General features: G+C 42.4%; 2 protein-coding genes across 2 annotated transcripts in view; one reads left to right on the forward strand and one right to left on the reverse strand.

Moving 5' to 3' along the window:
• Window positions 1-6,149, reverse strand: part of MAP2K1 (mitogen-activated protein kinase kinase 1) — a 47,727-nt gene extending 41,578 nt beyond the window's left edge. Inside the window, exon 1 of the mRNA XM_063448774.1 lies at window positions 5,918-6,149. Within this exon, the coding sequence (XP_063304844.1) occupies window positions 5,918-5,997 (80 nt within the window). The 5' untranslated portion in view covers window positions 5,998-6,149. The remainder of the gene's footprint in view (window positions 1-5,917) is intronic.
• Window positions 6,150-16,523: 10,374 nt separating this feature from the next.
• TIPIN (TIMELESS interacting protein) overlaps window positions 16,524-26,467 on the forward strand; it is a 30,339-nt gene continuing 20,395 nt past the window's right edge. Inside the window, exon 1 of the mRNA XM_063445618.1 lies at window positions 16,524-16,624. The gene's annotated coding sequence lies outside the window, so the exon portion shown is untranslated. The remainder of the gene's footprint in view (window positions 16,625-26,467) is intronic.

Raw genomic sequence — 26,467 nt, forward strand, 5'->3', positions numbered from 1 at the left:
ATTTATATAGTGCCAGCTTATTCCGCAGTGCTTTACAATAAGAGGGGAATTTACCAAATGAGACAATAACAAAATGTAACAGGAACAAGAGGTAGTTGGGGACCCTGCTCAAAGGAGCTTACAATTCAGAGGAGGTGGGGTATAAAAACACATGTGGGAGACAGCAAATAGACATGGTGGGAAAGTAGCAGAACTGGAGGTGAGAGTGGAGTTAGTTTAGCTCTAAAAAGGACATCCAAAGCAGATTAGTGCAGTGGTGGTTATGGTTCAACTAAAATGCCATTGCAATCCCATCATTTGAGTAAATCCTGGAAATTCAGACTCCACCATATCCTCGAGTCAGTTAGGATGCATGGCTGATTTAGAAAAGCCCATGAATCATGTAGTGGCCAGCTAACTGAAAAGAACCCAGAATTGTTTCTCTCCAACATCCTGTCTCACACTTTGATATTCTGTTGCGGATTCTGCAATGATCTTTATACATTCTTTAACAAATGTCTTTAGGCCATACATTCCCACCTTCTTAACTCTGAGTTTTATCCTTACTTCCACGCTAACACCTTAAACTCCACGTTTCCCTTTATCAAGTACAGTATATTAGAACATACGCTCCTCAAATACTGGATAAGCTGTTACATAATTATTGTGACACATATTCTACAGAATCTGACATACATTTAACAAAAAAACAAAAAATGATATAAATGTCGCTGAATGCAAAGGGAACATTTCAACTGATTGCAGCTGAATTTGACATTGCAGATTGCAGCCTCATATCTTCCTAGCAGGTATATCCCAAGGCTCTTTTTTTTTTAGGATATTGTTATTTTTACTCTGTAAACTCTTTCCCCAAAGCAAGCAACATAGAAGACCATTAGTTTCAGCTACCATCTTTAGGCAAACAACATAAATCTATGCATCCACATCAGTATCCGTTCCACCAAGAGTTGAGCTTCCCCCTCTCAGATAAAGATCCTTATATAATTTGAGCCTGCAAATCTATCTTCTTCAGTTCAAAATGGAATGAATTACTGGCATCACTAAATCAGTGCAAACACAATTTTATTTTTCTATGGGCATGGAACCAGGCAGAAAAAACATCTTTGCTAGGATGGCCGTAATCAGAACTTAAACTTCCTGGGCAAGAAAATTGTATTTTCTGTTGGGTCCATGCCCAAATAGGACTTCTTATGTGTAAGCACCACTTCAGACATAAAACACACGTAGTATACTCTTGTTATAATTTTAACCTTGATCTCAACAAAGTTAAATATTATACATCAAGGCCTATGGTGCGGTTTGATTGCAATGTGCTTTTAACAGGTGTATAAATATCTCTGTCCATCTGAATAAACTGCTGGTTTCTTCAATACGAAGCTGCTTCCCAAGTTACACAATGTATACCACTGGCAAAATGATTGACTAGGAGGGAATTACTCATGAATTGGCCTTCCTTGCTTAAACAATCTATTTTTTGTGTGGTCCCATGCTCAAATAAAAACAACATTTTATCTGTACAATGACAAGATGCCTATCATTGTGTCCATTATTATTTTATTATTATTTATACAGCGCCAGCAAATTCCGTAGCGCTGTACAATTATTATTATTTATATTGCGCCAGCAAATTCTGTAGCACTGTACAATGGGTGGGCTAACAGACACGTAATTGTAACCAGACAAATGGACGCACAGGAACAAAGGAATGAGGGCCCTGCTCAATGAGCTTACATGCTGGAGGGAGTGGGGTATAGTGACACAAAGGGTATAAGTAGGGGTAATGAAATGGGTTGCTAGAAAAGTATTCACTGAGAACTAGGTTATTTTTGGCAGTTGCAGGAGAGGAGTCATGGGTGGGTGGGGGGGGGCAGAGGGGAATGAAAACCCGCTAACAGTTTAAGTGATATGCTTTCCTGAAGAAGTGTGTTTTCAAATAATTTTTGAAGGAGTGAAGACTGGGTGAAAGTTTAACGGAGAAGGGAAGGGAGTTCCACAGAAAAGGTGCAGCCCTGGAGAAGTCTTGGAGGTGAGCATCAGATGTGGGAGTATGGACAGAGGATAGACGTAGGTCTTCGTCTTATGGCCATAACTTCACCATCACCTTAGGCAGACCAAGGCTGCCATCTGGGTGATACAGCCAGTACCCCAGTAAGAAGCATCACTTCAGCAGACTTATCTTATTTAAAGGAAGAGTGAGTCTCCTAGAAGAAAGGAAGCCTGCATGGCTTCCTCAGGGGCAGCAGAACTGAGAGGATGGGATCTCATATCACATCTTCCCAGCATACTGAGTGTCTGATCAGGTACCTATGAGAAGGTCCAGGTAAATCTCAAGAGGGCTGAAACACACCTGAGCATCAGTGTTGAATCTGAGTTGCATATGCAGCTTTTTCACTATTAAAGGGAAACTCCAGTGCCAGGAAAACGATCCGTTTTCCTGGCACTGGAGGGTCCCTCTCCCTCCCACCCCCCAATCCCCAGTTGCTGAAGGGGTGAAATCCCCTTCAGTGACTTACCAGAGGCAGCGACATGTCCCACGTCTTCCTCCTCCCCCGCCGCTCCTCCTTCTGCTTACGTCGGCCGGTGGGCGAGACTGATCCCGCCCGCCGGGGAGACCTAATGCACATGCGCGGCAATGCCACGCATGCGCATTAGCGCACCCCATAGGAAAGCATTGAAAATGTATTTCAATGCTTCCCTATGGGGAATAGAGCGACGCTGGAGGTCCTCACACAGCGTGAGGACGTCCAGCGACGCTCTAGCACAGAAAACCTGTGCTAAAGAGCAGGAAGTTCTCTCTAGTGGCTGTCTAATAGAGGAGGGGAGGACTTAACCCTGCAAGGTAATTATTGCAGTTTTAAAAAAACTGCAATAATTATACTTGCACGGTTAAGGGTAGTGGGAGTTGGAACCCAGACCACTCCAATGAGCAGAAGTGGTCTGGGTGCCTGGAGTGTCCCTTTAACTCTGCTACGCATTAAAGGAGTTACACTAGGATTTGGAAATGGTGTTGAGGGAAGGGCAGGAGGAGGAAAATGGAGAAGAAGCAGGGGGAGAACTTATGAAATTAAAAGAGGGCAGACAAGGGGCCCTGGCTGATTATACATGGAAAGGGTTGGAGATCTGGACGGGGGGGGGGGGGGGGGGGGGGGGAGATGTAAGAAGCCCTAATATTTCTCAAGGCGGCCCTGGATAGAGTTTAAGGTTTCAGACTGTATTACTGATATACCTTCCTGGATGACACACCTTAACTCATTTTCCTAACTCCTCCTCCTCCTCCACCTCAGCTTACTGTAAACACAGATATATGAAATATGTACCCTGTGGCAACATCTGACTGCTTAATGAGAATCTTCATAACACACATAATGTACCTTTTTTGTATCATGCAAAAATCTATTTCTATCTTACACTATAACAAAATGAATCCCACCTGGACTCCTGCAACTTCTTACTCATTGATTTACCTGACTGAGCTAGATATAATCTGCTCCCAACTCTTAACCCAAAGACTCCTGGTTAGAGTACTAACATAGCTTTAAACACAGGGCCAAATTACCTTCAAAATGTTCCTTTTACTTTATAAGCTATGAAAGCTTTGCCCTATCTTGTGTCTCATCCACAATATCTCACCATATAACATGCTGCCCAGATCTTAAAGCTACATTGTGCTTGTACCTCACATTCTAGAGTACTGATTTTTATCCCCCTCTATATTGCCATAGCTACTGCAATTACTGTGTTAACACGTTACTGTAATCCACGATTTTATGCTCTATCGGCATTATTACATCATTTATATTTATGGTGCTCCCTTTACAAAATACTGCAGTTAACTATACTTCCAATTTACTTATTCCAGACTGCAAACTCTACAGGGCACAAACCTTGTAACTCTATTAATATGTACACCCTGTATACTTACTGTACATCTCTCCTTTATTACAACATATTCTGAAAGTATATGTCATCATCTAAAGGATAACAGTTTTATTACATCTTATTCCTTATGAGAGGATCCAACACTCTAAATTCCACTGAAAAACCATTCCATGCTACTTTAAAAATGCAAATAGGTTGTCGAAGCATATTCCAATACAAACGTATACAAAATACATCCCAAGAGCACCCTGTAAAACTCAGCATTTACTCAGGTCAATATTCTTTTATCTCAATATAATAGAAAGTATGACCCCCTCCCCTTAATGTTACAGTATGCTGGTTTTCTAAACTGACCAGCAATGCTGAAAACAGGGATCTTGCGTTTAAAGCTATGTTCTGTATTGCCTTGTTTCCTCCCAATGCCCTGCAATGCGTTCAACAAGTCTCATTTACCCAGAGGGTTAATGTAAAGTGATATTCTGCAATCTCTAGTCTGTGGGCTTCTGTGTTGGAAGGAAGTCAGAAAGCAACAGATCTTGGTATGAATACTATGTGTCACTGCCACTTTCTCCAGCATAGGATGATGGTGTGCTACAATGTGACATGTCAGCCCCCCAATGATCACCAAGGCATGGATTAGGGAGCCTCCAGGCAGCTCTGCTTCCCCTTCACACCTACTTCTCTTAAACGGGCTGGAGATCAGAGACAGCCCCCACTACAGGATATACATCAGGACCCCAAGTGACTAGCCACCAGCCCTCACCCCCACCCAGCCCCTCCATGAAGGAGTCCTCACCCCCACCCAGCAGCCACTCCATGGAAGAGCCCTCAACCAGTCAGCAGTTCCTCCATGGAGGAACCCTCACCCACTGCCAGCCACCCCTTTGTGGAGGAGCACTCACCCAGTTAGCAGACCCTCCAAGGAGGAACCCTCTCCCCCAGCCAGCCACCCCTCTATGGAGGAACCCTCTCCCTGAGCCAGCCAGCCAGCCACCCCTCTATGGAGGAACCCTCTCCCTGAGCCAGCCAGCCAGCCACCCCTCTATGGAGGAACCCTCTCCCCCAGCCAGCCACCCCTCTATGGAGGAACCCTCTCCCCCAGCCAGCCACCCCTCTATGGAGGAACCCTCTCCATGAGCCAGCTAGCCAGCCAGCCACCCCCCTATGGAGGAACCCTCTCCCCCAGCCAGCCAGCCACCCCCCTATGGAGGAACCCTCTCCCCCAGCCAGCCAGCCACCCCCCTATAGAGGAACCCTCTCCCTCAGCCAGCCAGCCAGCCCTCTATGGAGGAACCCTCTCCCCAGCCAGCCAGCCAGCCCTCTATGGAGGAACCCTCTCCCTGAGCCAGCCAGCCAGCCACCCCTCTTTGGAGGAACCCTCTCCCCCAGCCAGCCCTCTATGGAGGAACCCTCTCCCCCAGTCAGCCAGCCACCCCTCTATGGAGGAACCCTCTCCCTGAGCCAGCCAGCCAGCCACCCCTCTATGGAGGAACCCTCTCCCTGAGCCAGCCAGCCATCAACCCCTCTATGGAGGAACCCTCTCCCTGAGCCAGCCAGCCATCAACCCCTCTATGGAGGAACCCTCTCCCTGAGCCAGCCAGCCAGCCAGCCACCCCTCTATGGAGGAACCCTCTCCCTGAGCCAGCCAGCCAGCCACCCCTCTATGGAGGAACCCTCTCCCTGAGCCAGCCAGCCAGCCACCCCTCTATGGAGGAACCCTCTCCCTGAGCCAGCCAGCCAGCCACCCCTCTATGGAGGAACCCTCTCCCTGAGCCAGCCAGCCAGCCACCCCTCTTTGGGGGAACCCTCTCCCCCAGCCAGCCAGCCATCTATGGAGGAACCCTCTCCCCCAGCCAGCCAGCCAGCCACCTCTCTATGGAGGAACCCTCTCCCCCCAGCCAGCCAGCCATCTATGGAGGAACCCTCTCCCACAGCCAGCCAGCCACCCCTCTATGGAGGAACCCTCTCCCCCCAGCCAGCCAGCCCTCTATGGAGGAACCCTCTCCCCCACCCAGTCCCCGGCTGGATGGTCACTTACTCTGCACTTGGTGTCCCATTCACAGCAGTGCCATCAGGGGTGGGGTTGAGCTGGATGGGCATAGGCTTCTTTTTGGGCATGTTGTCAGCGGGTGTGAGCTGGGGGTGCTGTGCCTGGCGGTGGGTGCAGTGAGTTGAGTCCCCGCCAGTGATGCACTACCTGTCCCTGTCCCCAGACTGTCACTCTATCTCCCTCTGCATCCGGGGGGCGGGGTTTCGCCTTACATTGTCCCCTCGCTCGAAGAAGCCAATGGGAGGCACAGCTGGAAAGACTGAGGGAAACGCGTCACCCAGTGTTCTAGGAGTGAACGGGCGCCCCCTAGTGTTCGCGGTGATGTATAGCGCCGCTACGCTGTGTGTAGTGAGGCTATGTCAGATCTAATCTGTGCTCAGGGCTGAGATTGGAGTTCATTCTCTCCTAGTGTTTGCTAGGGTGGGGCCTCTATGGTATTTACTAAAGTCACCATAAACAGCCTGTGAGGTGACCACACGGGCCCTTTAAACAATGCATCAGCCGCTCTGAGTAATATTGATTTTACTGCAGTTTCCTGTATACATTTTCCATAACAGCTCCTGGAAAATGAGAATTACTGTGGTATGAAGAATTAAATAAAAAAAGAATTACAGTGGTATGAAAATGGTCAGGATGGCCTGCTATTCAATAAAAATAATTTATTTCACATGCGCCAATTTTAATAAGTAAATGAGCAGTTTTTAAATTGAGTACAATCTCCCATACATTTGTTATTGTAAAGGTCTAAAGTGTTTTGTCAATAAACAGTGAAATTAAAAAAAAATAAACAAATTTAAGGCAAGACATTTCATTTGAAAAAATAATATTCAACTCAACTAATAGAGCTTGGCTATTTCAGTGCATATATTTGCAACTAGTTTTTTGTTTACTACAATATCAATTGATTAATTAATCATCCTTACAGGGAACCTATAGTCCCAAAAATAATAACCTTTATTTTGTGACTATAGGTTCCCTTCTGTCCACAGCCGCTTGTATTTAAAAATTAAATAAATATTACTCACCTTGTTTCCAGTGCCAAAACTCCTCTTCTAATCCATTGCTTCTCATAGAGAAGCAATAGATTGGAGGTGCGCATGAGCAGCCAAATGCCATGCTCCTCCAAACAAATGCTGCTACCAGCAGAATTTGATTACTAGACCGAAAACTTGGTCTGGAGGAGGAAGCACCTCTAGTGGATGTCAGACAGACTGCAACTAGAGGTGGATTTAAAGGGACGGTATAGGGGCAGCACCCTTGTCTGTTTAACCCTGTAATGGAAAACGTTGCAGTTTCTGAGAAACTGCAATTATTACATTGAAGGGTTAACCATCACTGTGACGTTGACAGATGATTAGACCTAGCCAGCGTTGAGGGAGCTTCGGGGCTATATAAAAGATATGTAAAAAGGGTTTTCAACCATATAATCATCAAATGGTTGGGGGCGACAGGGACACTATAGTGTTAGGAATACTAAAATAAGATGTTCTACATTGCAGGGACTGGGATTGCTAAAGGACCATTGCCTCCAGACACTTCATTGAGATTATGTGGTTTCAGTGACTATAGTGTTCCTTTAACCCCTTAAGGATACATGATATGTGCGACATGTCATGATTCCCTTTTATTCCAGAAGTTTGGTCCTTAAGGGGTTAAAGTAGCATTTCCCAATTGGTGTTCGGCGGATTGGTGTTCCGTGTCAGTGTGTATCTGAGTGTGTATTTCTGTGTGTCAAGGTGTGTTTGTCTGTGTGTCAGTGTTTATCTATGTGCCAGGGTATGTGTATCTGTGTGTCAGATACATACACACACACACACACACTTGCACATGAAAACACAGATATACACACAGGCACATACAAACACAGATACACACTTTGACACATAGATACACATACCTTGACACACAGATACACACTGGCACATACAAAAAACTGCGCAATTTTTTTTTTACATTGTGTGTATACTTAATAATAGTGTGTGTTAGTAGGGTGTGTGACATTGTGCGTCTACTTAATAATAGTGTGTGTTGGGGGCAGGGCTGGACCGCCATGCTGACCGTTCGCATGCAGGAGAGGCTCCGGAGGAATCTGGCCTCTTAGGCAAATACTGCAGCTCGCATGGTACCCACAGAATGTACCCACGGTTGCGGACAAAGCAGCAGACCCCGAGATCGGGAGTTTCGGGTCCCCAGGGGAACGCACAAAACTTCGGGGACTGCGGCCTACTCAGGAGGGGGCGAGGTGGACGGCCGCTGCCCTGTCTCCCTTCCCGGACACCGCAAGATTTAAAAAAAAAAAAAAAAGTGTGTGTGACATTGTGTGTATACTTAACCCCTTAAGGACACATGACATGTCTGACATGTCATGATTCCCTTTAATTCCAGAATTTTGGTCCTTAAGGGGTTAAAGGGAAACTCCAGTGCCAGGAAAACGATCCGTTTTCCTGGCACTGGAGGGTCCCTCTCCCTCCCACCCCCAGTTGCTGAAGGGGTGAAAACCCCTTCAGTGACTTACCAGAGGCAGCGACATGTCCCACGTCGCTGCTTCCTCCTCCCCCGCCACTCCTCCTTCTGCTTATGTCGGCCGGTGGGCGAGACTGATCTCGCCCGCCGGCCTAGGAGACCTAATGCGCATGCACGGCAATGCCGCGCATGCGCATTAGCGCACCCCATAGGAAAGCATTGAAAATTAATTTCAATGCTTCCCTATGGGGAATAGAGCGACGCTGGAGTATGTGTGTATGGATGTCGGTATTGGGTAGTATGTGTGCAGGAGCAGAACAAGCAGAGAGGAGGCAGCGCAGAGCAAGCAGAGAGGAGCAAGAGCAGAGCAGAGCAGAGCAGGCAGAGAGGAGCAGAGCAAGTAGAGAGCAGCGGAGCAGAGCAAGCAGAGGAGCAGAGCAAGTAGAGAGCAGCGGAGCAGAGCAAGCAGAGAGGAGCAGAGCAAGTAGAGAGCAGCGGAGCAGAGCAAGTAAAGGAGAGCGGAGCAGAGCAAGCAGAGAGGACAAGAGCAGAGCAAGTAGAGAAAAGCAGAGCAAGTCGAGAGGTAGCGGAGCGGAGCAGAGCAAGTAAAGGGGAGTAGAGCAAGCAGAGAGGAGCAGAGCAACTAAAGAGGTAGCGGAGCAGAGCAAGTAGAGAGGAGCAGAGAGGAGCGGAACAGAGCAAGTAGAGGAGAGCGGAGCAGAGCAAGAAGAGAAGAGCAGAGAGAAGCAGAGCAAGTAGAGGAGAGCGGAGCAGAGCAAGTCGAGAGTAGCGGAGCAGAGCAAGCAGAGAGTAGCGGAGCAGAGCAAGTAAAGGGGAGCAAGAGCAAAGGAGACAAAGCAGAGCAAGCAGAGAGGAGCAGAGCAAGCAGAGAGGAGCAGAGCAAGCAGAGAGGAGCAGAGCAAGTAGAGGAGAGCGGAGCAAGAAGAGAGGAGCAGAGCAAGAAGAGAGGAGCAGAGCAATTAGAGAGCAGCGGAGCAGAGCAAGTAAAGGAGAGCGGAGCAGAGCAAGCAGAGAGGACAAGAGCAGAGCAAGTAGAGAGGAGCGGAGCAGAGCAAGGAGAGAGGAGCGGAGCAGAGCAAGCAGAGAGGAGCAGAGCAACTAAAGAGGTAGCGGAGCAGAGCGGAGCAGAGAGAAGCAGAGCAAGTAGAGAAAAGCAATGCAAGTTGAGAGTAGCGGAGCAGAGCAAGCAGAGAGTAGCGGAGCAGAGCAAGTAAAGGGGAGCAGAGCAAGCAGAGAGGAGCAGGAGCAAAGGAGGCAAAGCAGAACAAGCAGAGAGGAGCAGAACAAGCAGGCAGAGAGGAGCAGGTATTGTGGCCAGTGGCTTGTGCCACATCTAGGTTCTGATAAAAGTGAACTAATTGCAGTGATTACAGCGAGTGGCGTGAGTGTGACAAAAGTGACTTACCCCTGATTGCAGACAGTGAGTGGTATGACAGTCACACTGAGATTGCAGACAGTGGTGTGACAGTGTCACCTTACTTACCAGAGATTGCAGACAGTTTGCAGTGCGGCCCCAGATAAGGTGTGAAACCTTACCTACCTGAGAGTGCAATTGGCAGAGGGACTGAGTGAGCGGAGCAGACACTCCAGACAGTGGCACTACTACTGTAAGTAACGAGAACTTTAATTGCAGCTTTTGAGTAAATGATATGTTTGTAACCAGGATTCCATATTGTGAGCATGAGAATGAAACAAGTAATTTTATTTGTGTTGGTATAGTATTCACCAACTATAGGTCAGGGCACAAACTATAGTGCCAACCATTTTTAGTTGTTCATGGAATTAGAGCTAAATCTGCTCTTCTTACAGGAAAAGTTAATTTGAGTTAGCCTTTCAAAATACAACTTTGTGTCACTTTAAAATGCTTAAACTCTGAGTGTAGAGAATACACTGTTAAGTGACCATTTTCTATGTATGTGAAATATTTATAAAGAAGTGTTAATTTAAATTCAATTCAAATTGCCTGTTGTAAATTATTTTAAAAATACATATTTAAAAAAAAAAAAAAAAAAACTATAGTTTTGTAACCATTCTGGCATCATGAGATATTGTTACAATGGCATATCTAAATCAGATAGACTTTAGCATATTTAACAAGGTGCTGGAAATCTGAATTTTGTTAACTTTTAAATGTTCTCCACATTTGTGTGTGTGTGTGTGTGTGTGTGTGTGTGTGTGTGTATCTATAATATATATATATATATATATATACACACACACACACACACACATATTTTGTCCCTGGCCCCCCCTAAATATGAATGCTGGAGACTGGAGACGCCACTGAAGCTGGTCAAAGCTGGTCAAGCGTTGGAAACCTCCATAAGACAAAGTAGTGCCTACTTAGTCTTATGTTTCAAAGAAAACTAGAGCAGACAGGAAGAAATGAAGAACAGATCCTGAGAGAGGGAGAGAAGAGGAATCGATTAAAGAAAGGTAAGATCGGCATGACAGTGCCGCTTTAAATTTGAAATTCACTTAAAATTCTGACATAAGTCAATAACCCTTCGAATGGCAACATTTAGGCAAAAAGAGAGAGCTTGTAAATATTCTCCAACTCAGCATGAGTGAAGGCTTGGCTATTCTAACCTATATTTTGCAATTAGGTTTTCAAATTAGTATTCTCAGTTGCTCAAGAACAGTGTCCTGGATTGACACATTCAAAACCACAACTCATCATCCTGGGGTTGGAGATTGACCAACACTTCTGAAATAAGGCCAGAAAGTTTGACAAGGTCAATAGGGGATTTTAAAGAAAAAAACCTAAGCAGTGTCTTTATGTACTTGGTCTTGTCAGCCAAAGCCAGCAAATCCAGTACTATAATGCAATCTTATGCACAAGGCTCTCAAACCTCAGTGTCCGTACAGTAAATTTTGGTGTACCCTGATATTAAATTATGTTGTACCCTTTACTCAGTGGGGCTTATTCAAAGATCTGGGAATTATGGTGAAATTAAAGTGACACTCCTTTACCCTAAAACACTTAACACAACCTGTCCTTCATTTAAAATTGCAGCATGGGACTATGCACCATGATGATGCACAGAGCGCTTCAGTAGTGTTCCATGCATGGTCTGCTTGAGGGGCAGGCTGTCAGTCATCTTGGCCACCCTTTTTTGGAGGGGACATGCACCTAAAATTGCCAGGCCCACCCCGGCATGGTGCTCTGTGCAGCTTGCTGTCTTATCTGCCAGCCTATGTTTCAAAAGGTTGGCATGGAAAATTGGCAGGTATGAAAACCAGTGACATACTTATTCTCTAAACTGAGAATTATCAGGAATTTCAAGTAAAATTCAAACTTAAAGGGACACTATGGGCACCAAAAAAGAACTCTATCTTAATTAAGTAGTTTGGGTATATAGATCATGACCCTGCTGTCGCACTGCTCAATTCTCTACCATTTACGAGTCAAGGCTCAAAGTTAAATCACTTTGTTTATATAGCCATAGTCACTCCTCCCTTCATGTAACTTACACAGATTTCCTAAAGCACTTCTTGTAAAGAGAGATCTAAAAGAAATGACATTTCTTTTTTAGATTCATTTTTTATTTTGTGCTTTTTAAAATAGCCTTCCAGACACTACAGATGGCGTATTTGTGTGATTAGTGCAATTTACACAGTAGGAAAAAGTCAACAAAAGGACAGCAGCTATAAAACAAAAGCCATATAGACCACATACCACTAGTCCTCATACAGACAGTCAAATTGTAATAGATACTGCTAGAAAAGAAAACAAAAGATTAATAAAATGCATGCAAATCAAATACCTTGTTTAGTCATTTAGGCAGCAAACAATCGAGGGTACATATCAGAGTACAGTCATTTTCTTTCCACTGTATCACCTCCCCTGTGCAATGCAGGTACATGGTGAATACGTTGGTAGCATAACTGGGAAACTACATGCTTTTTCTTAACAAAATGTTCAAGGATGGGTTATTCTGTGCATTTGGTCCTATTGGTAAATTTCTGTTTTGTCAGACGATCTTTCATCTTTATACAGGTTTCGCCCAGGTAGACCAAACCACAGGGGTAAATTCAAATGTATAACCCATGGGTGGTATCACACGTAAACCATCCCTTGATATCATATGTCGCACCTGTCCTTAGATGACAAAAAGTACCAACATTAACCACTGCACTGTATAAGGATATCATGACACTAGAAAAAGTGCAGAGACAAGCTACAAAATTGATAAAAGGAATGAAGCATTTTAGTTACGAAGAAAGGTTAAAAAATGTAAATCTCTTTAGTTTCGAAAAACTGCGCCTCAGAAGGGATATGATAACATTATACAAATATATTCGGGGCCGGTACAATCCATTATCTGGAAATCTATTCATAAACAGAGCTATACATAGGACACAAGGTCACACATTTAGGCGGAAAGAAAGGAGATTAGGCAAAGAAAAGGTTTTTTTACAGTAAGAGTAATACGGATATGGAATTCTCTGCCTGAAGAGGTGGTTTTATCAGAGTCTATACAGATGTTTAAACTGAAATTGGATAGATACTTGCAAAAACATAACATACAGGGATATAATTTCTAATTAGTGGGGTAATAGCTGCTTGAACCAAGGAGACATCTGACTGCTATTTTGGGGTCAAGAAGGTATTTTTTCCTAGTTTGTTGCAAAATTGGAAGCGCTTCAGACTAGGTTTTTTGCCTTCTTTTGGATCAACAGCAAAAACATATGTGAGGAAGGCTGAACTTGATGGACGCAAGTCTCTTTTCAGCTATGTAACTATGTATGAACTATGCTTAAGGCAAGCACGGTGCTATTCAACGGACTGGACAGGAATCTTGTTTTGAGATTAAAAGGCCAAGATCAGCTTTCACAATATCCTTAATATTTGTGTTCCTTTTAAAAGAATATAATATAGGATTTAGAAATTCTGTATATCTGGAAAGCCTCTACACAAGATGCCACAATTCTCCATCAATGTATTAGAAATAAACCTAATACAACTCTTATAATGACTTACAAGGATATTCTTTTAATGCATCCTTCCTGTCAATATATAATGCCAAATTCTTTTCATTAGGTAAAAGGTTCAATGGATAGTCCCTATGTAAAAAAGTATAAAATTATCTAATCTGACTTTACGGATATTTATATCAGACACATTTAGGACAACCCTAGCCATCTGACTACCTGGTGAGGAACACAACGTTCCATTGGGATGACTACTGATAAATTGCAAAAGGGTATTCCTGTCAGCAAGTTTAGTGAATAATTCTGTCATTAATTCGTCATCAAAAATCTGGATTTTAAAGTCCAAAACGTGTATCTTTTCCAAACTAGAAATCATAGTAAATATACACTTTATGTGTATATCATCAAAGAAAGTTCCTCCATGGTGCTCTTCCAGATACCAAATATGTCATCTATAAAATGCCACCACGTAAAAGCATGTCTCACAGACAAAGGATGGCAGTAGACATACGGGTTCTCAAAATGACCCATGAATATGCTGGAATATAATGGGGCCACATTAGACTCCATCGCAATGCCCCTCAATTGCAGGCAGGGGTTCAGGTATGAAGTCACTAATATCCAACGTGTTCTTAACATCACGTATGCCCTGTTCATGGGCTATTATAGAGGTGTAATGAGTGGTCATATCCCAAGTAAACAGTATCATTTCACCATCATCTTTCAAAGCATCCAGACGCCCCGGCCCAAGGACATCTGTACTGTTCAAAATGAGATAGCAGATCCCTTACAAACGGCTGTAAGACTTTATCAAAGAATACTAGCTGCAGTCGCTCTAACTGGTGGCTTCTCCAAGCACTTGTACACTTCATATAAGATAGAGAGAACAGGAACTACTGGATCATTAATAGCAAGACATTTCTTAAGTTCATTGTCAATTATTCCCTTATCACTTGCCTTACATAGTTACATAGGCTGAAAAGAGACATGTGTCCATCAAGTTCACCCTTCCTCACGTTTGTTTTTTTGCTGTTGATCCAAAAGAAGAAAAAAAAAAAAAAACAGTTTGAAGCGCTTCCAATATTGCAACAAACTAGGGGAAAAAAATCACTCTTGACCCCAGAATGGCAGTCAGATTTATCCTTGGATCATGAAGCTATTACCGTTGAAAAATTTAATATTATGTTTTTGCAAGTATGCATCTAGTTGAGGTTTAAAAATCTGCACGGGCTCTGATAAAACCACTTCTTCAGTCAGAGAATTCCACATCCTTATTCTTCATAACTTTGCATTTTTCTACATTAAAGGGACACTCCAGGCACCCAGATCACTTCTGCCCATTGTAGTGGTCTGGGTGCCAACCCATCACCCTTAACCCTGCAAGTGTAGTTATTGCAGTTTTTATAAACTGCAATAATTACCTTGCAGGGTTAAGTCCTCCACTATCAGACAGCCACTAGAGGCACTTCCGGCATCTTAAAACACAAAAAGTGTTTTAAACGACGCTGGACGTCTTCACGCTATCCCCATAGGAAAGCATTAAAGGACCACTCTAGTTGCCCATAAACTACCTGATTTAACAGCCTTATTCTATAATTGACTACTCTGTGCCCCTCTGAACCCCATTTTAAACTTTTAAAACCTATTCTAAATACCCATTTACTTACCTTCTTTGCAGCGCTACGTCACCGATCGTCTACACCTCCCGCGCGGTCATCGGGTCTGCTGACTCTCTTCTCCGCCGTCCGCCAATGAATTTCCTCTCATAGAAAATCATTGCGGGTGAAAAGCGCATGCGCGTCCAGCGCAGCGCTCATCCAATGAAAATCTTCTCTTCGAGATTCATTGACTACAATGAATCTCAATGGGAAGAAATTGTATGAACACCGCGCATGTGCGCATTCACGAGCGGCGAACTGAGTAACATCTCAGTTCACCGCCCACTGTCCTCCCTTAGCCCACCCCCCATTCCTCATTCTTCTTCGGCACTCTGTCTTCAGTGAGAGATTCTCTCTCACACACTGGCCTCCGAGGAATATAACTGAGATGTGAACGCGCTCCGGCGCGTTCACATCTCAGCATAGGCTATAATGCAGGCGCGCTCACATCTGAGCTGCCTGCATTACAGGGGAATAACGTTAGACGTCCAAGAGGACGTCTGACGTCAGCTCACTGTGATTCTAACAGTGAGGATTGCGGAAGCACCCTCTAGTGGCTGTCTCATAGACAGTCACTAGAGGTGGGATTAGGGAAAAAAAAATACACTGCATTTTCTCATAAACGGCAGTGTATTTAAAAAAAAAAAGAAGAAAAAAAAAAGTTGAGGTACCTGGCACCAAGACAACTTCATTGAAATGAAGTTGTCTTGGTGCCTATAGTGGTCCTTTAAATAATGCCTTGCATTAGGTCTTCAGCCAGCAGGGGAGGAGCACGGGCATAGCATGACCCAGCAACATCGGCGCTGGATTCAGGTAAGTCACTGGAGGGGTTTTAACTCCTTCAGCAACATGGGGTAGGGGGTGGGAGGGAGAGGGGCACTGCAGGAACCTGGTTTTCCTGGCACTGGAGAGTCCCTTTTAATTTTATCTGCCATTTTAGTGCCCAGTCCCTCAGTCTATCTAGGAAGGATGCATTTTATATCACTGGTAAAGTCACCGATGTATAAACATAATTTAGTTGTCTGAAGCTTACTGAGGATAGTACTTCTTATTCATGACCTCCACCCTTATCAGCAGGTTTAATAATAATAATAATAATATATGAATACGTTTTCAATATCTGAATAAAACTTTTCTTTATATTAAATTAGGCTAGATCACTGGTACCTCTGTGGGACATGCAGAGCAAATCAACTTTCAGTCTTTGGCTTCTAAAAAACAAACAAACCCCAAAAACCTTTGAAGCTCTCAGCTAGTTACTGTGCATATAGTTCACAATAGCAGCAGCCAAAACAAGTGTTTGTATTCCCAGCCACTGATGAATACCCAGAAGCACAGTTTGCATCATTATCACCACTGTTAACGGCCATTGAGATCAATAAAGTTTATACACGTAAAAAAAACCAAAAGAAGATACAATTCCTGTAGGGAAATCTGACACCGGGTGTTCTATTCTATGTCTATGGTTCTATCAATTTTCTCTTAGTTGCGTAGCAACACCTAGCCGGAGGCGCGAAGTGAGCTGTAGCTCCTCCCCCTGCTCGTGACGTCAGTGAGGCGGAAGGCGCGCACTGTTTGTGTGGCTGTGGCCGCTGCGCTCGGAGTCCCCACGTGCACGGTAGGTATATAAACAGAGCCGGTAGGTGCACGGGAGAGGGTTAATTGGGGATTTTATGTGAAGTGAGCTGTCAGTGGCTGTAGTGGGATTATAATATACATTCAGCTGTTTTATTCACATGTCGCTTACGGCGGGGGGGAGACACAGCAGAGTTTATATAATATATAGCGAGATTTATATAATTTATTTTCCCGTTATTCTTTGTCACAGGCATGGCCAGAAGATGGTCACCTAGCTGTAACCCTCTCAGATACCTATATGTACTACTAATTTATTACTGATATTTATAAAACGCCAACAGATTCCGCAGCGCTGTACAATTAGGGGAGAATATACACAGACAAATACAAAAGGTATTAGCCCGTAAGCTATTTGTTTTACTAATAATATGATAGAATATATAGAAATAATACAGGTTTAAAAAAATAAAACCTCTCACTCTACCGCCCCGCCCCCACGTCCTTCTTTTTCATTTACTTATACCATTCTATAGGAGAGTGTACACAGAGCTTCACGTGATATTAAGAGAAAACACTATTTATTGTTTTAAATTAAGTTAAACTTCTTTTAGTTTAGGTAATTAAAATATATATTTATAGAATAGCTTTACTACAACGATGCTTAGACCGATGTCTCACTGTGCCCAGATCTACCCTTAATTCAAGAATATACATTTATTGTGCTTGTGTGGCAATCACTTTAATCCATATGTCCAATACGTAGATTGCTCTTTTCAATCTTGTGAATACATACTGGTTTGTTTTTTAATGTGTGTGTATATATAAAAATAAATAAGTAAAACAAGAGAGTCATTGCATGTCCACTTTAAAAGCATACATTTGTAACCTGGAGGGGGGTAAGAGTGAAAATGCAGTCACACGCTAAAAATATATATTTTTTTTATTTTTTTTTATTGCTGGTACCTGTCTTGGCCATTTGAAATGATTGCAAACCCCTTGTGAAGTCTGCCCTTACAGTTTGCAGGAGCACGTTACACTTCCACATTAGTCGGTGGTAGTATCGTCCGGGTTTAGTTGGCCTTCATTAGCTAAGAGCATGATATCGTTGTGATTACATTTCTGCCCTTGCAATATGAGAGCATGATAACATCTCTTTGTACATTAGCAGCATTGTAAGTGCATATGAATATTTTCATGTCGACAAGGGGTTTGTGTGTAAGATTGAATGCAGAGATGTGTTTAAAGGTTATGATACTGATACTGGAGAAACTGACAGAAGCCAAGCACAGAGAGATGGACACAGGTTTCTTCAGGAAGGAAGAGATTCTTTATTGGATCACCGATCGGGACTAATGTCACCAAAATACAACAAGTTCTGAGCCCCGGACAATAGTGCAGGCTCCTTATATAGGCACATAACTCCTCCCATATTAAGCTCCACCCGCACATTCTCTTAACCAATCAAAACAAATAAGAATTAACTTCCTGCTTGACCGCATGGCTTGTCCAGCACAATGGAGGAGGGGAATACTACATCCTGTATTCTCGCACATGCTCCGTACACTACTGATCGTATCTTGCCACGTGCAACCAACCGACCGATACGTCAGTATATGCACGTACACATGCCACGTGGTAATCTCGGCCTACTAAATTTATTTTTACCGAGATTCCACCACAATACTAAGAGAGTGTTCCCTTCAATACATCTTGGGCTGTGGAAATTGTTATATAAAATTATTTGAACACATTTCATTACATATAGATGATGTGTGGCAGGTCCAGAAAAGTTAGGAATCCTTTTATGTAAAAAAAAAACACCTCATTTTTGGCTTACCACGCTGCTTCGTTAAATTGTACCTAAGAAAGTCAGCCTCTCTTGTTGGAAGCCCCAGAATACAGACAGGTTGGTTACCCCCTAAGATCTGTACTGAGTAACTTCTGTGATAGTCACACAATGGGGATTGACACGTGGTCACATCATAGTCTGGTTATAAAGCTACAGTGATTGGAGAAGCATTATATCCCCTAAAAGGACCACTCCAGGCACCATGACAGATTTATCTCAGTTAAGTTGTTATGGTGCCTGTAGGTCCTGGGCACCTGATTACCTTAAATGTGTAACCTGTTTTTGCCTGAAAGTTGCAAAGATGGCATTAGTCTGCTCTATCCAGCTCCTTCCAACAATGGTTTGAGGCTTCAATACTGCAGGAAGCCTTGGACTGAGCACTGCTCAGATTATTGTATCAAAACGCCACCTGTCCTTTTAGATAACTGAATAAACCACTAATATACTGTTTATGCTGATTGCTGGAGGCTTATTGTCTTTATTTTATTGGCCATCCATTGAAGCAAGGATCAGGCTGTCTGCACAGGAAATTGGTGGAGTTTTTAGCTCAATGACTTACCGTATATACTCGAGTATAAGCCGACCCGAATATAAGCCGAGGCCCCTAATTTTACCCCAAAAAACTGGTAAAACTTATTGACTCGAGTATAAGACTAGGGTGGGAAATGCAGCAGCTACTGGTAAATTTCTAAATAAAATTAGATCCTAAAAAAATTAAATTAATTGAATATTTATTTACAGTGTGTGTATATAATGAATGCAGAGTGTGCGTATGAGTGCAGTGCGTGTATGAGTGCAGTGTATGAGTGCAGTGCAGTGTATGAGTGCAGTGCGTGTATGAGTGCAGTGCGTGTATGAGTGCAGTGCGTGTATGAGTGCAGTGTGTGTGCGTATATATTAATTGAATATTTATTTCCAGTGTGTGTATATAATGAATGCTGTGTGTATGAGTGCAGTGTGTGAGTGCAGTGTGTGTGTGAGTGCAGTGTGTGTATATGAATGAAGTGTGAGTGTGTGTGATGCAGTGTGTGTTTGTGTATGTGTTGGTGGGGGTGGGCATTTAATATATTATTAATTATTATTATTATTATTTTTGCATTATTATTTATTATTTAATTATTAATAATTTTATTTTTTTTATTCTATTTTTTTTTTCGTCCCCCCCTCCCTGCTTGATACATAGCAGGGAGGGGGGCTCCTTCCCTGGTGGTCCAGTGTCATTGGTAGTTCAGTGGGGGGAGAGGGGGGCTAGCAGAGCTGTAACTTACCTTTCCTGCAGCTCCTGTCAGCTCTCTCCTCCTCCGCGCGGTCTGTGCAGCTCCCTCTGTCAGTTCCCAGTGTAAGTCTCTCGCGAGACTTACACTGGGAGCTGACCGAGGTGCTGAACGGACGGCGCGGAGGAGGAGAGAGCTGACAGGAGCTGCAGGACAGGTAAGTAACATCTCTGCTAGCCCCCCTCTCCCCCCAGTCTGTATTATGGCAATGCAAATTGCCATAATACAGACTCTGACTCGAGTATAAGCCGAGTTGGAGTTTTTCAGCACAAAAAATGTGCTGAAAAACTCGGCTTATACTCGAGTATATACGGTACTTTAATTGTGTTTCAATAGGCTGAGTGTGTCAGCTGACGCTCTCAGCCCATCATTGGTTACCCCAATCATAAATCTGTGTTGTGTACCTTTTCGACACAGTTTTATGAATGAAGAGCTAGTGATAGTCTGAATTGCCAGCTAACTTTCTCAGTCTATTATCGGTGCCCAATCTGAGGCTTCATGATTAAGGCACCTGACCATCACGTGTGCTGTCTTTCGTAAATGGTTTAACCTCTTATGGTAAGATGGCTTCTGGTGCCATAACCGCTTTGTTGAGGTGAAGTTGTTATGGTGCTCATTGTCCCTTTAATCAGTGTTGAATGCTATGACGTCACTTGGAAATGTAGACATTTCTTTTTCTGGAGCAAATGTTTTCCTTTTGTTTTTAGATTGTAAGATCATTTGGTCAGGTCCCATTTTACCTACTGTTCTAGTATGTCAATCAGCATCAGCCGGCGAGGGAGCCCTAATATGCATGCACATTATCATCTATGCTTTCCTATGCGGGAAAATCTGATGCTGGAGGTCCTCATGCAGAGCGTGAGGACGTCCAGGGTCAGCTAACGGACCAAAGGTCCATTTCGATTCTGGAAGCCCTCTAGTGGCTGTCTGGTAGACTACCACTGAGGGCAGACTTAGAGCTGCAATGTAAACATTGCAGTTTCTTTGGAACTGCAATGTTTAACATTGCGGCACTAAGTGCAAAAGGGACACAGCACCCAGACCACTTCAATGAGCTGAGGTGGTCAGGGTTCCTACAGTGTCCCTTGAAAGCAGACCTGTTGTTTTGTTGCAAAAAAAAAATTAAATTCCAGAGCCCGGTTGGTAAAGGGTTATTTTGGCAGTAAGTGTGCAGCTATGGTTTAGCATTGGGCTCCATTTCTAGATGGTTCACATCTCCAACCCTCCCCACATGATCAAGTAATAAATAGAAATGTTGGCAAGATTTCATGATGCAGCAATGGGTAAAAAAGCTATATTGACGGGTGTTAGGTGCGTCTCATTGCTCATCCTTGACATTGTATCGTGCGTCATCAATAGAAATATGTGCTCTAGAGATTTATTATTCTCTTTCTATTGAACTAATGGCCACTCTTTGAAATTGCTTTTACTTTAGATACTGTTGGCAGGAATGCGCATATAATTGAATCTTTAGAATGCTGCGTCTTCCTTTAGACATAAAAAAGGTGGGAAAAGCAGTAGGTTGCTAAGACACAAATGCAATGATCTGTGTTTGTTTTGTTTTATCTTTAAAACATTTTATTGGTAGTTTTCTGTATTAACCGCAAAGACACCAACAGTATAGCAAATTAGTACAGCATCACTATGCGATAACATCTAAAAAGTACAATCGTCCTATAACAGGGGTAGGCAACCTATGGCACTCCAGGTGCTTTTGCACGACACTCAAGGCTGCGAGAGCCAAACAGGTGCTGGCGTATCAGGAGTCACAGTGGAGCTTAAGATATCTGCTAGTGGAAAAAGGTGATGAGGGACAATCCTCAATTTCTGTATTACAGCACTTAGAGGAAGTGATCTCAAATCACTTCCTCCCAGCACATGTGAACAGAAATCCACACTGGAGTAGAGCAGCCCACAGCAGCAATTGCAGCTTCTTCCCTTGACCAGTACATGGCCAGCCCAGTTCTCACTAGACCTTAAGGAAGCCACCCACACTGCAAGATAATACAAACACAATACCATTGACAATCCACATACATGCACACAACGCCACAAACAGCCTCACATGGAATACCACAAACAGCCCCCCCACACAACCCAAACATATCATCCACATGCACAATTTTTCATAAACAGCCCCCATACACAGTCCACATTCAAATGTGAACACAATACCACAAACTACCCATGATCATATACAATATAGCAGCCCACTTACACACAAATACAGCGCTACAAAACAACTGCAACACCCATAAATAAGACAAGCACAATATGGCAATATACATAGCTCAAGAGACTTCAACATTTTTTTTTGTCACAGTACTACTGAAAGGTTGCCTACCCCTGTCCTATAATATAGCATGCGGTGCAAAACTAATACACATTATACCAAAACACTATCAGTCCCGTTTGGTAGTGTTAATTAAAATATAGGGATTCAATGTCAATCGAAGCAAAATATAAATTAAACAAATAACAATAATATCAACTAGATTATAGCCTCAACATATTGTACCTTTAGCTATCTAACACATGGGTCAGTAGTAAATTTATTGAGTTAACAGCAGTAAGTTTAATGTTTAGTAGGGGAGGATTGAAGGTTTGTTTTTAGTTTCAAACGCTTTTATTGTCATGAGTGAAGGAGATATATATTAAGCAAGACAGGTACAAATATCAAGTTTTAAATAACATATTTGAGACTAAAGACTTATACACCTTACATTACATTTTTGTTTATAGGATAAGTCAAATAAAAATTAACATATTTATCTAAAACCAAAAAAACAACGCTCTCGTTTATGAATCCTGACCCATCAAACCCATCTCTCTAACTGTAAAACATGAAATGATCAGTAGCTTCACAAGACAGTAGCAAAGGTATTCATTAGGGCAGGGGTTCCCAATTAATTTTTCCTGTGGAACCCTTTGACATAGTGTATCAACATCGTGGGTGGAGCCTGTCTCAGCGCCGAGGAGCATCGGTGCTTGTTGGGCTGCAAAATTTTACAGGGTCTATAACCCTTTTATGCGGCCATGGACTTATGCAGTAACCCATTTTGCTTTCCTTTGTCTCATTGTATGTTCACTGCAATGAACAATCCATGCACACGCCAGTCAGATAAAGTTCAAGAAAGTAATAGCATTTTTTTAATGCGGGTACATCGTGTATATATATATATAGATATCACAGTTTTCTTGGGGTGTGTACAACAAAAGGCAAAATCAAACCAATCATAGCATTTTTAGTGCAAACAGTATTCCTAAAACATTACGTATTGATGTAAGTCTACTGCGCATGTCTAGCACGTCTTATCTAAATTATTCAAGGTTACTGCTTGAGAAAGAAAGATTGCAGTCAGGGGAAGAAATATTTCTTGCTTTTAACCCCTGCAGACGTGGAAAGACTTAACTAAGAAAAAAGGCTGTTTAAAACTCTTTATTTACCTGCATATATGACAAGTCCCCTTTTCTGGTACTGCAGGTGAAAGTTTAGGCAAGGTATATCCAAGTGTACTAATTACATGTGTGGGACTTTAATTAGCGCTTTACCTCTATTACCTTGCGCCCCCTCCCACCAACAAAGTATCAAGGAAGACCTGTCCAGGTATCTGTAGATACAGGATAATATATGTTATTAAATTCTCGTCTTCTGTTAACTGATGCACATGACAGTCTTTGATTTAGGAACCCAATTAAAATTTCAGGTGCTTAGAGAGAATGTTATTTTTTTACAAGGGCAGGATGTTTATATAGTGGAAACTAGTGTCAGGCACTTGAACAGAAAAATATGGTATTTTTAAAGAATGTGAGTTTAACCCTTTCAAAGGATGAGTATCTTGTATTATAATCAGGCCTACTGACCATTCAGTCTTTCAAGCCATGTATATAGTACCGTATATACTCGAATATAAGCCGAGGCCCCTAATTTTACCCTAAAAAACTGGGAAAACGTATTGACTCGAGTATAAGACTAGGGTGGGAAATGCAGCAGCTACTGGTAAATTTCTAAATAAAATTAGATCCTAAAAAAATTATATTAATTGAATATTTATTTACAGTGTGTGTATATAATGAGTGCAGTGTATGAGTGCAGTGTGTGTGTGTGTGTATGAGTGCAGTGTGTGTGTGATGCAGAGTGTGATGCAGAGCCTTGGTGGGAATTGGTGGGTGGGAATTTTTATTATTTTTTTATGATTATTTTAATATTAGTTTTTTTTTGTTATATATTTTTTTTAAATTATTATTATTATTTTATTATAATTTTTATTTGTTTCCGTCCCCCCTCCCCGCGGCTCTCGCTAGATTTACACTGAGAGCTGACAGGTGCTGAACGGACCGGCGCGGAGGAGGAGAGAGCTGACCGGAGCTGCAGGAGAGGTAAGTAAGAGCTCTGCAGCCCCCACAGCCCCCAGTCTGTATTATGGCAATGCAAATTGCCATAATACAGACAGTGACTCGAGTATAAGCCGAGTTGGGCTTTTTCAGCACAAAAAATGTGCTGAAAAACTCGGCTTATACTCGAGTATATACGGTATATACTTTTAGCTAGTAGTAAGAAATAACAGAAGTAGAGAGCAGGACATGAGACTGACATACTGTAACATAATATAAATATATATTGTGTGTGTGTGTATATATATAGCTCTGTATGTCTAGGGGAATATTCACTAAGCATTGCATAGGTATAACAATGTATTCTCTATCAGCGCTGGATTCAGGTAAGTGGCTAATGAGTTTTTAACTTCTTTAGCCCCACGGAAGGGGGGGCACCAGGGAGGGGCGAAACTATTAATCCTATAGTGCCAGGAAAACAGCTTTGGTTTTCTGGCACTATATGATCACTTTAAGGGATTAATATACAGCACATGTTTGGACAGTGAGTTATTGTAATTGTCAGTGTTCTTTGGCAATTAGAAAAGAGAATTATCTCATGCTGATTCTAGCAGTATGTAGTAAGCTGCAAATGTATTAAGCAGCACAAGTACATTAGTTTTGTGCATGACAGATTTCCAGTGATAGACATTACACGTGTCTAAAATGCACATTTTCTCTTACCTTAAGACAAGCAGGTGGGCTGTTACTTGCCATGAGTTAATTCCTGTCTGCTCTCTGACCTATTTTCTTCTCCATGTAAATGGTTTCTCTTGTGTCTGTAAGCTTTCCTGTGCTTTTTCCCCAAGACACCTGATATCAAAATATAGGGACATACTGGGTGGAGTTTGACTTCTTAGGTCATCTTACTCGTGTGCCATATGGCACCTTGAAAATAATTTCAGGTGTGAAAAAAAGATGTACTTATATTGAGAACCTAGCCCAGCATATTTACTCCAAACTGTCAATGAGACAACGTTGTTTTAAAAATCACAAGATGGGGGGTGCTCAGTGATCCCAAGTGCCAGTCTCCTAAATGTAATATAGACGAAGAAGAAGACTTGCACACTATATCAAATTTAGTGACATTTAAATGGATACTATAACCCTTGATTCATTGTAAAACCTGGAGAAAAAAAAGTAGTTTTTTTGTTTTTTTTGGAATCCAGCATCAGGCCCTCCTTATGTCACAAGGTGCTGTTTTTCTTAAATAAACAGATTTATATTTTTTAGCCTTTCTTCAGAACTAAAATCTCATATTCCCCTTATTAATATTGTAATCAGCTTCTGCACTTTTTCTAGTGCCCTAAAATCCTTCTTTACAACAGGTGCACAACATAAAAGGGTGATTAGTTTGTTTTAATGTTTTTTATTTTTTTACTCATTATAGGTGTGAACTATTTATTTAAAGGGACACTATAGTCACCCGAACAACTTTAGCTTAACCCCTTAAGGACCAAACTTCTGGAATAAAAGGGAATCATGACGTGTCACACACGTCATGTGTCCTTAAGGGGTTAATGAAGCAGTTTTGGTGTATAGAACATGCCCCTGCAGCCTCACTGCTCAATCCTCTGCCATTTAGGAGTTAAATCCCTTTGTTTATGAACCCTAGTCACACCCCCTGCATGTGACTTGCACAGCCTTCCATAAACACTTCCTGTAAAGAGAGCCCTATTTAGGCTTTTTTTATTGCAAGTTCTGTTTAATTAAGATTTTCTTATCCCTTGTTAATAGCTTGCTAGACCCTGCAAGAGCCTCCTGTATGTGATTAAAGTTCAATTTAGAGATTGAGATACAATTATTTAAGGTAAATTACATCTGTTTGAAAGAGAAACCAGTTTTTTTTTTTCCATGCAGGCTCTGTCATTTATAGCCAGGGGAGGTGTGGCTAGGGCTGCATAAACAGAAACTAAGTGATTTAACTCCTAAATGACAGTGAATTGAGCAGTGAAATTGCAGGGGAATGATCTATACACTAAAACTGCTTTATTTAGCTACAGTAATTTAGGTGACTATAGTGTTCTTTTAATATATTTGTGCACAGTCTTATTTCTGCGATGTACCCCAATCTCTATACCCAAGCCTGTTTTATTTGTACCTTTGGCGACAATTTGCTTTTCATGTCTCTGTCTGTTATGTAATTCTTTACAAAAAAACACTACAACAAAAATGTAATAAAATAAACCCTACATATCATAGGTCATTTCTTTGGGCTGCACAGTGTGAATAATTATCGCGGTCACACGTTACGATCTGACTCATGGGCTGTGAACATTGCCTGACTGGACAGAAACTAAAACAAAAATAATAAAATGCTAGCAAGCTGTTATGACAGGAACAATGGCTCTGTTATGCCTCTTTACATTTATGAAGCTTATGTAGG

The sequence above is a fragment of the Pelobates fuscus genome, chromosome 3 (genome assembly GCF_036172605.1).
Source record: "Pelobates fuscus isolate aPelFus1 chromosome 3, aPelFus1.pri, whole genome shotgun sequence".
Classification (NCBI taxonomy): domain Eukaryota; kingdom Metazoa; phylum Chordata; class Amphibia; order Anura; family Pelobatidae; genus Pelobates; species Pelobates fuscus.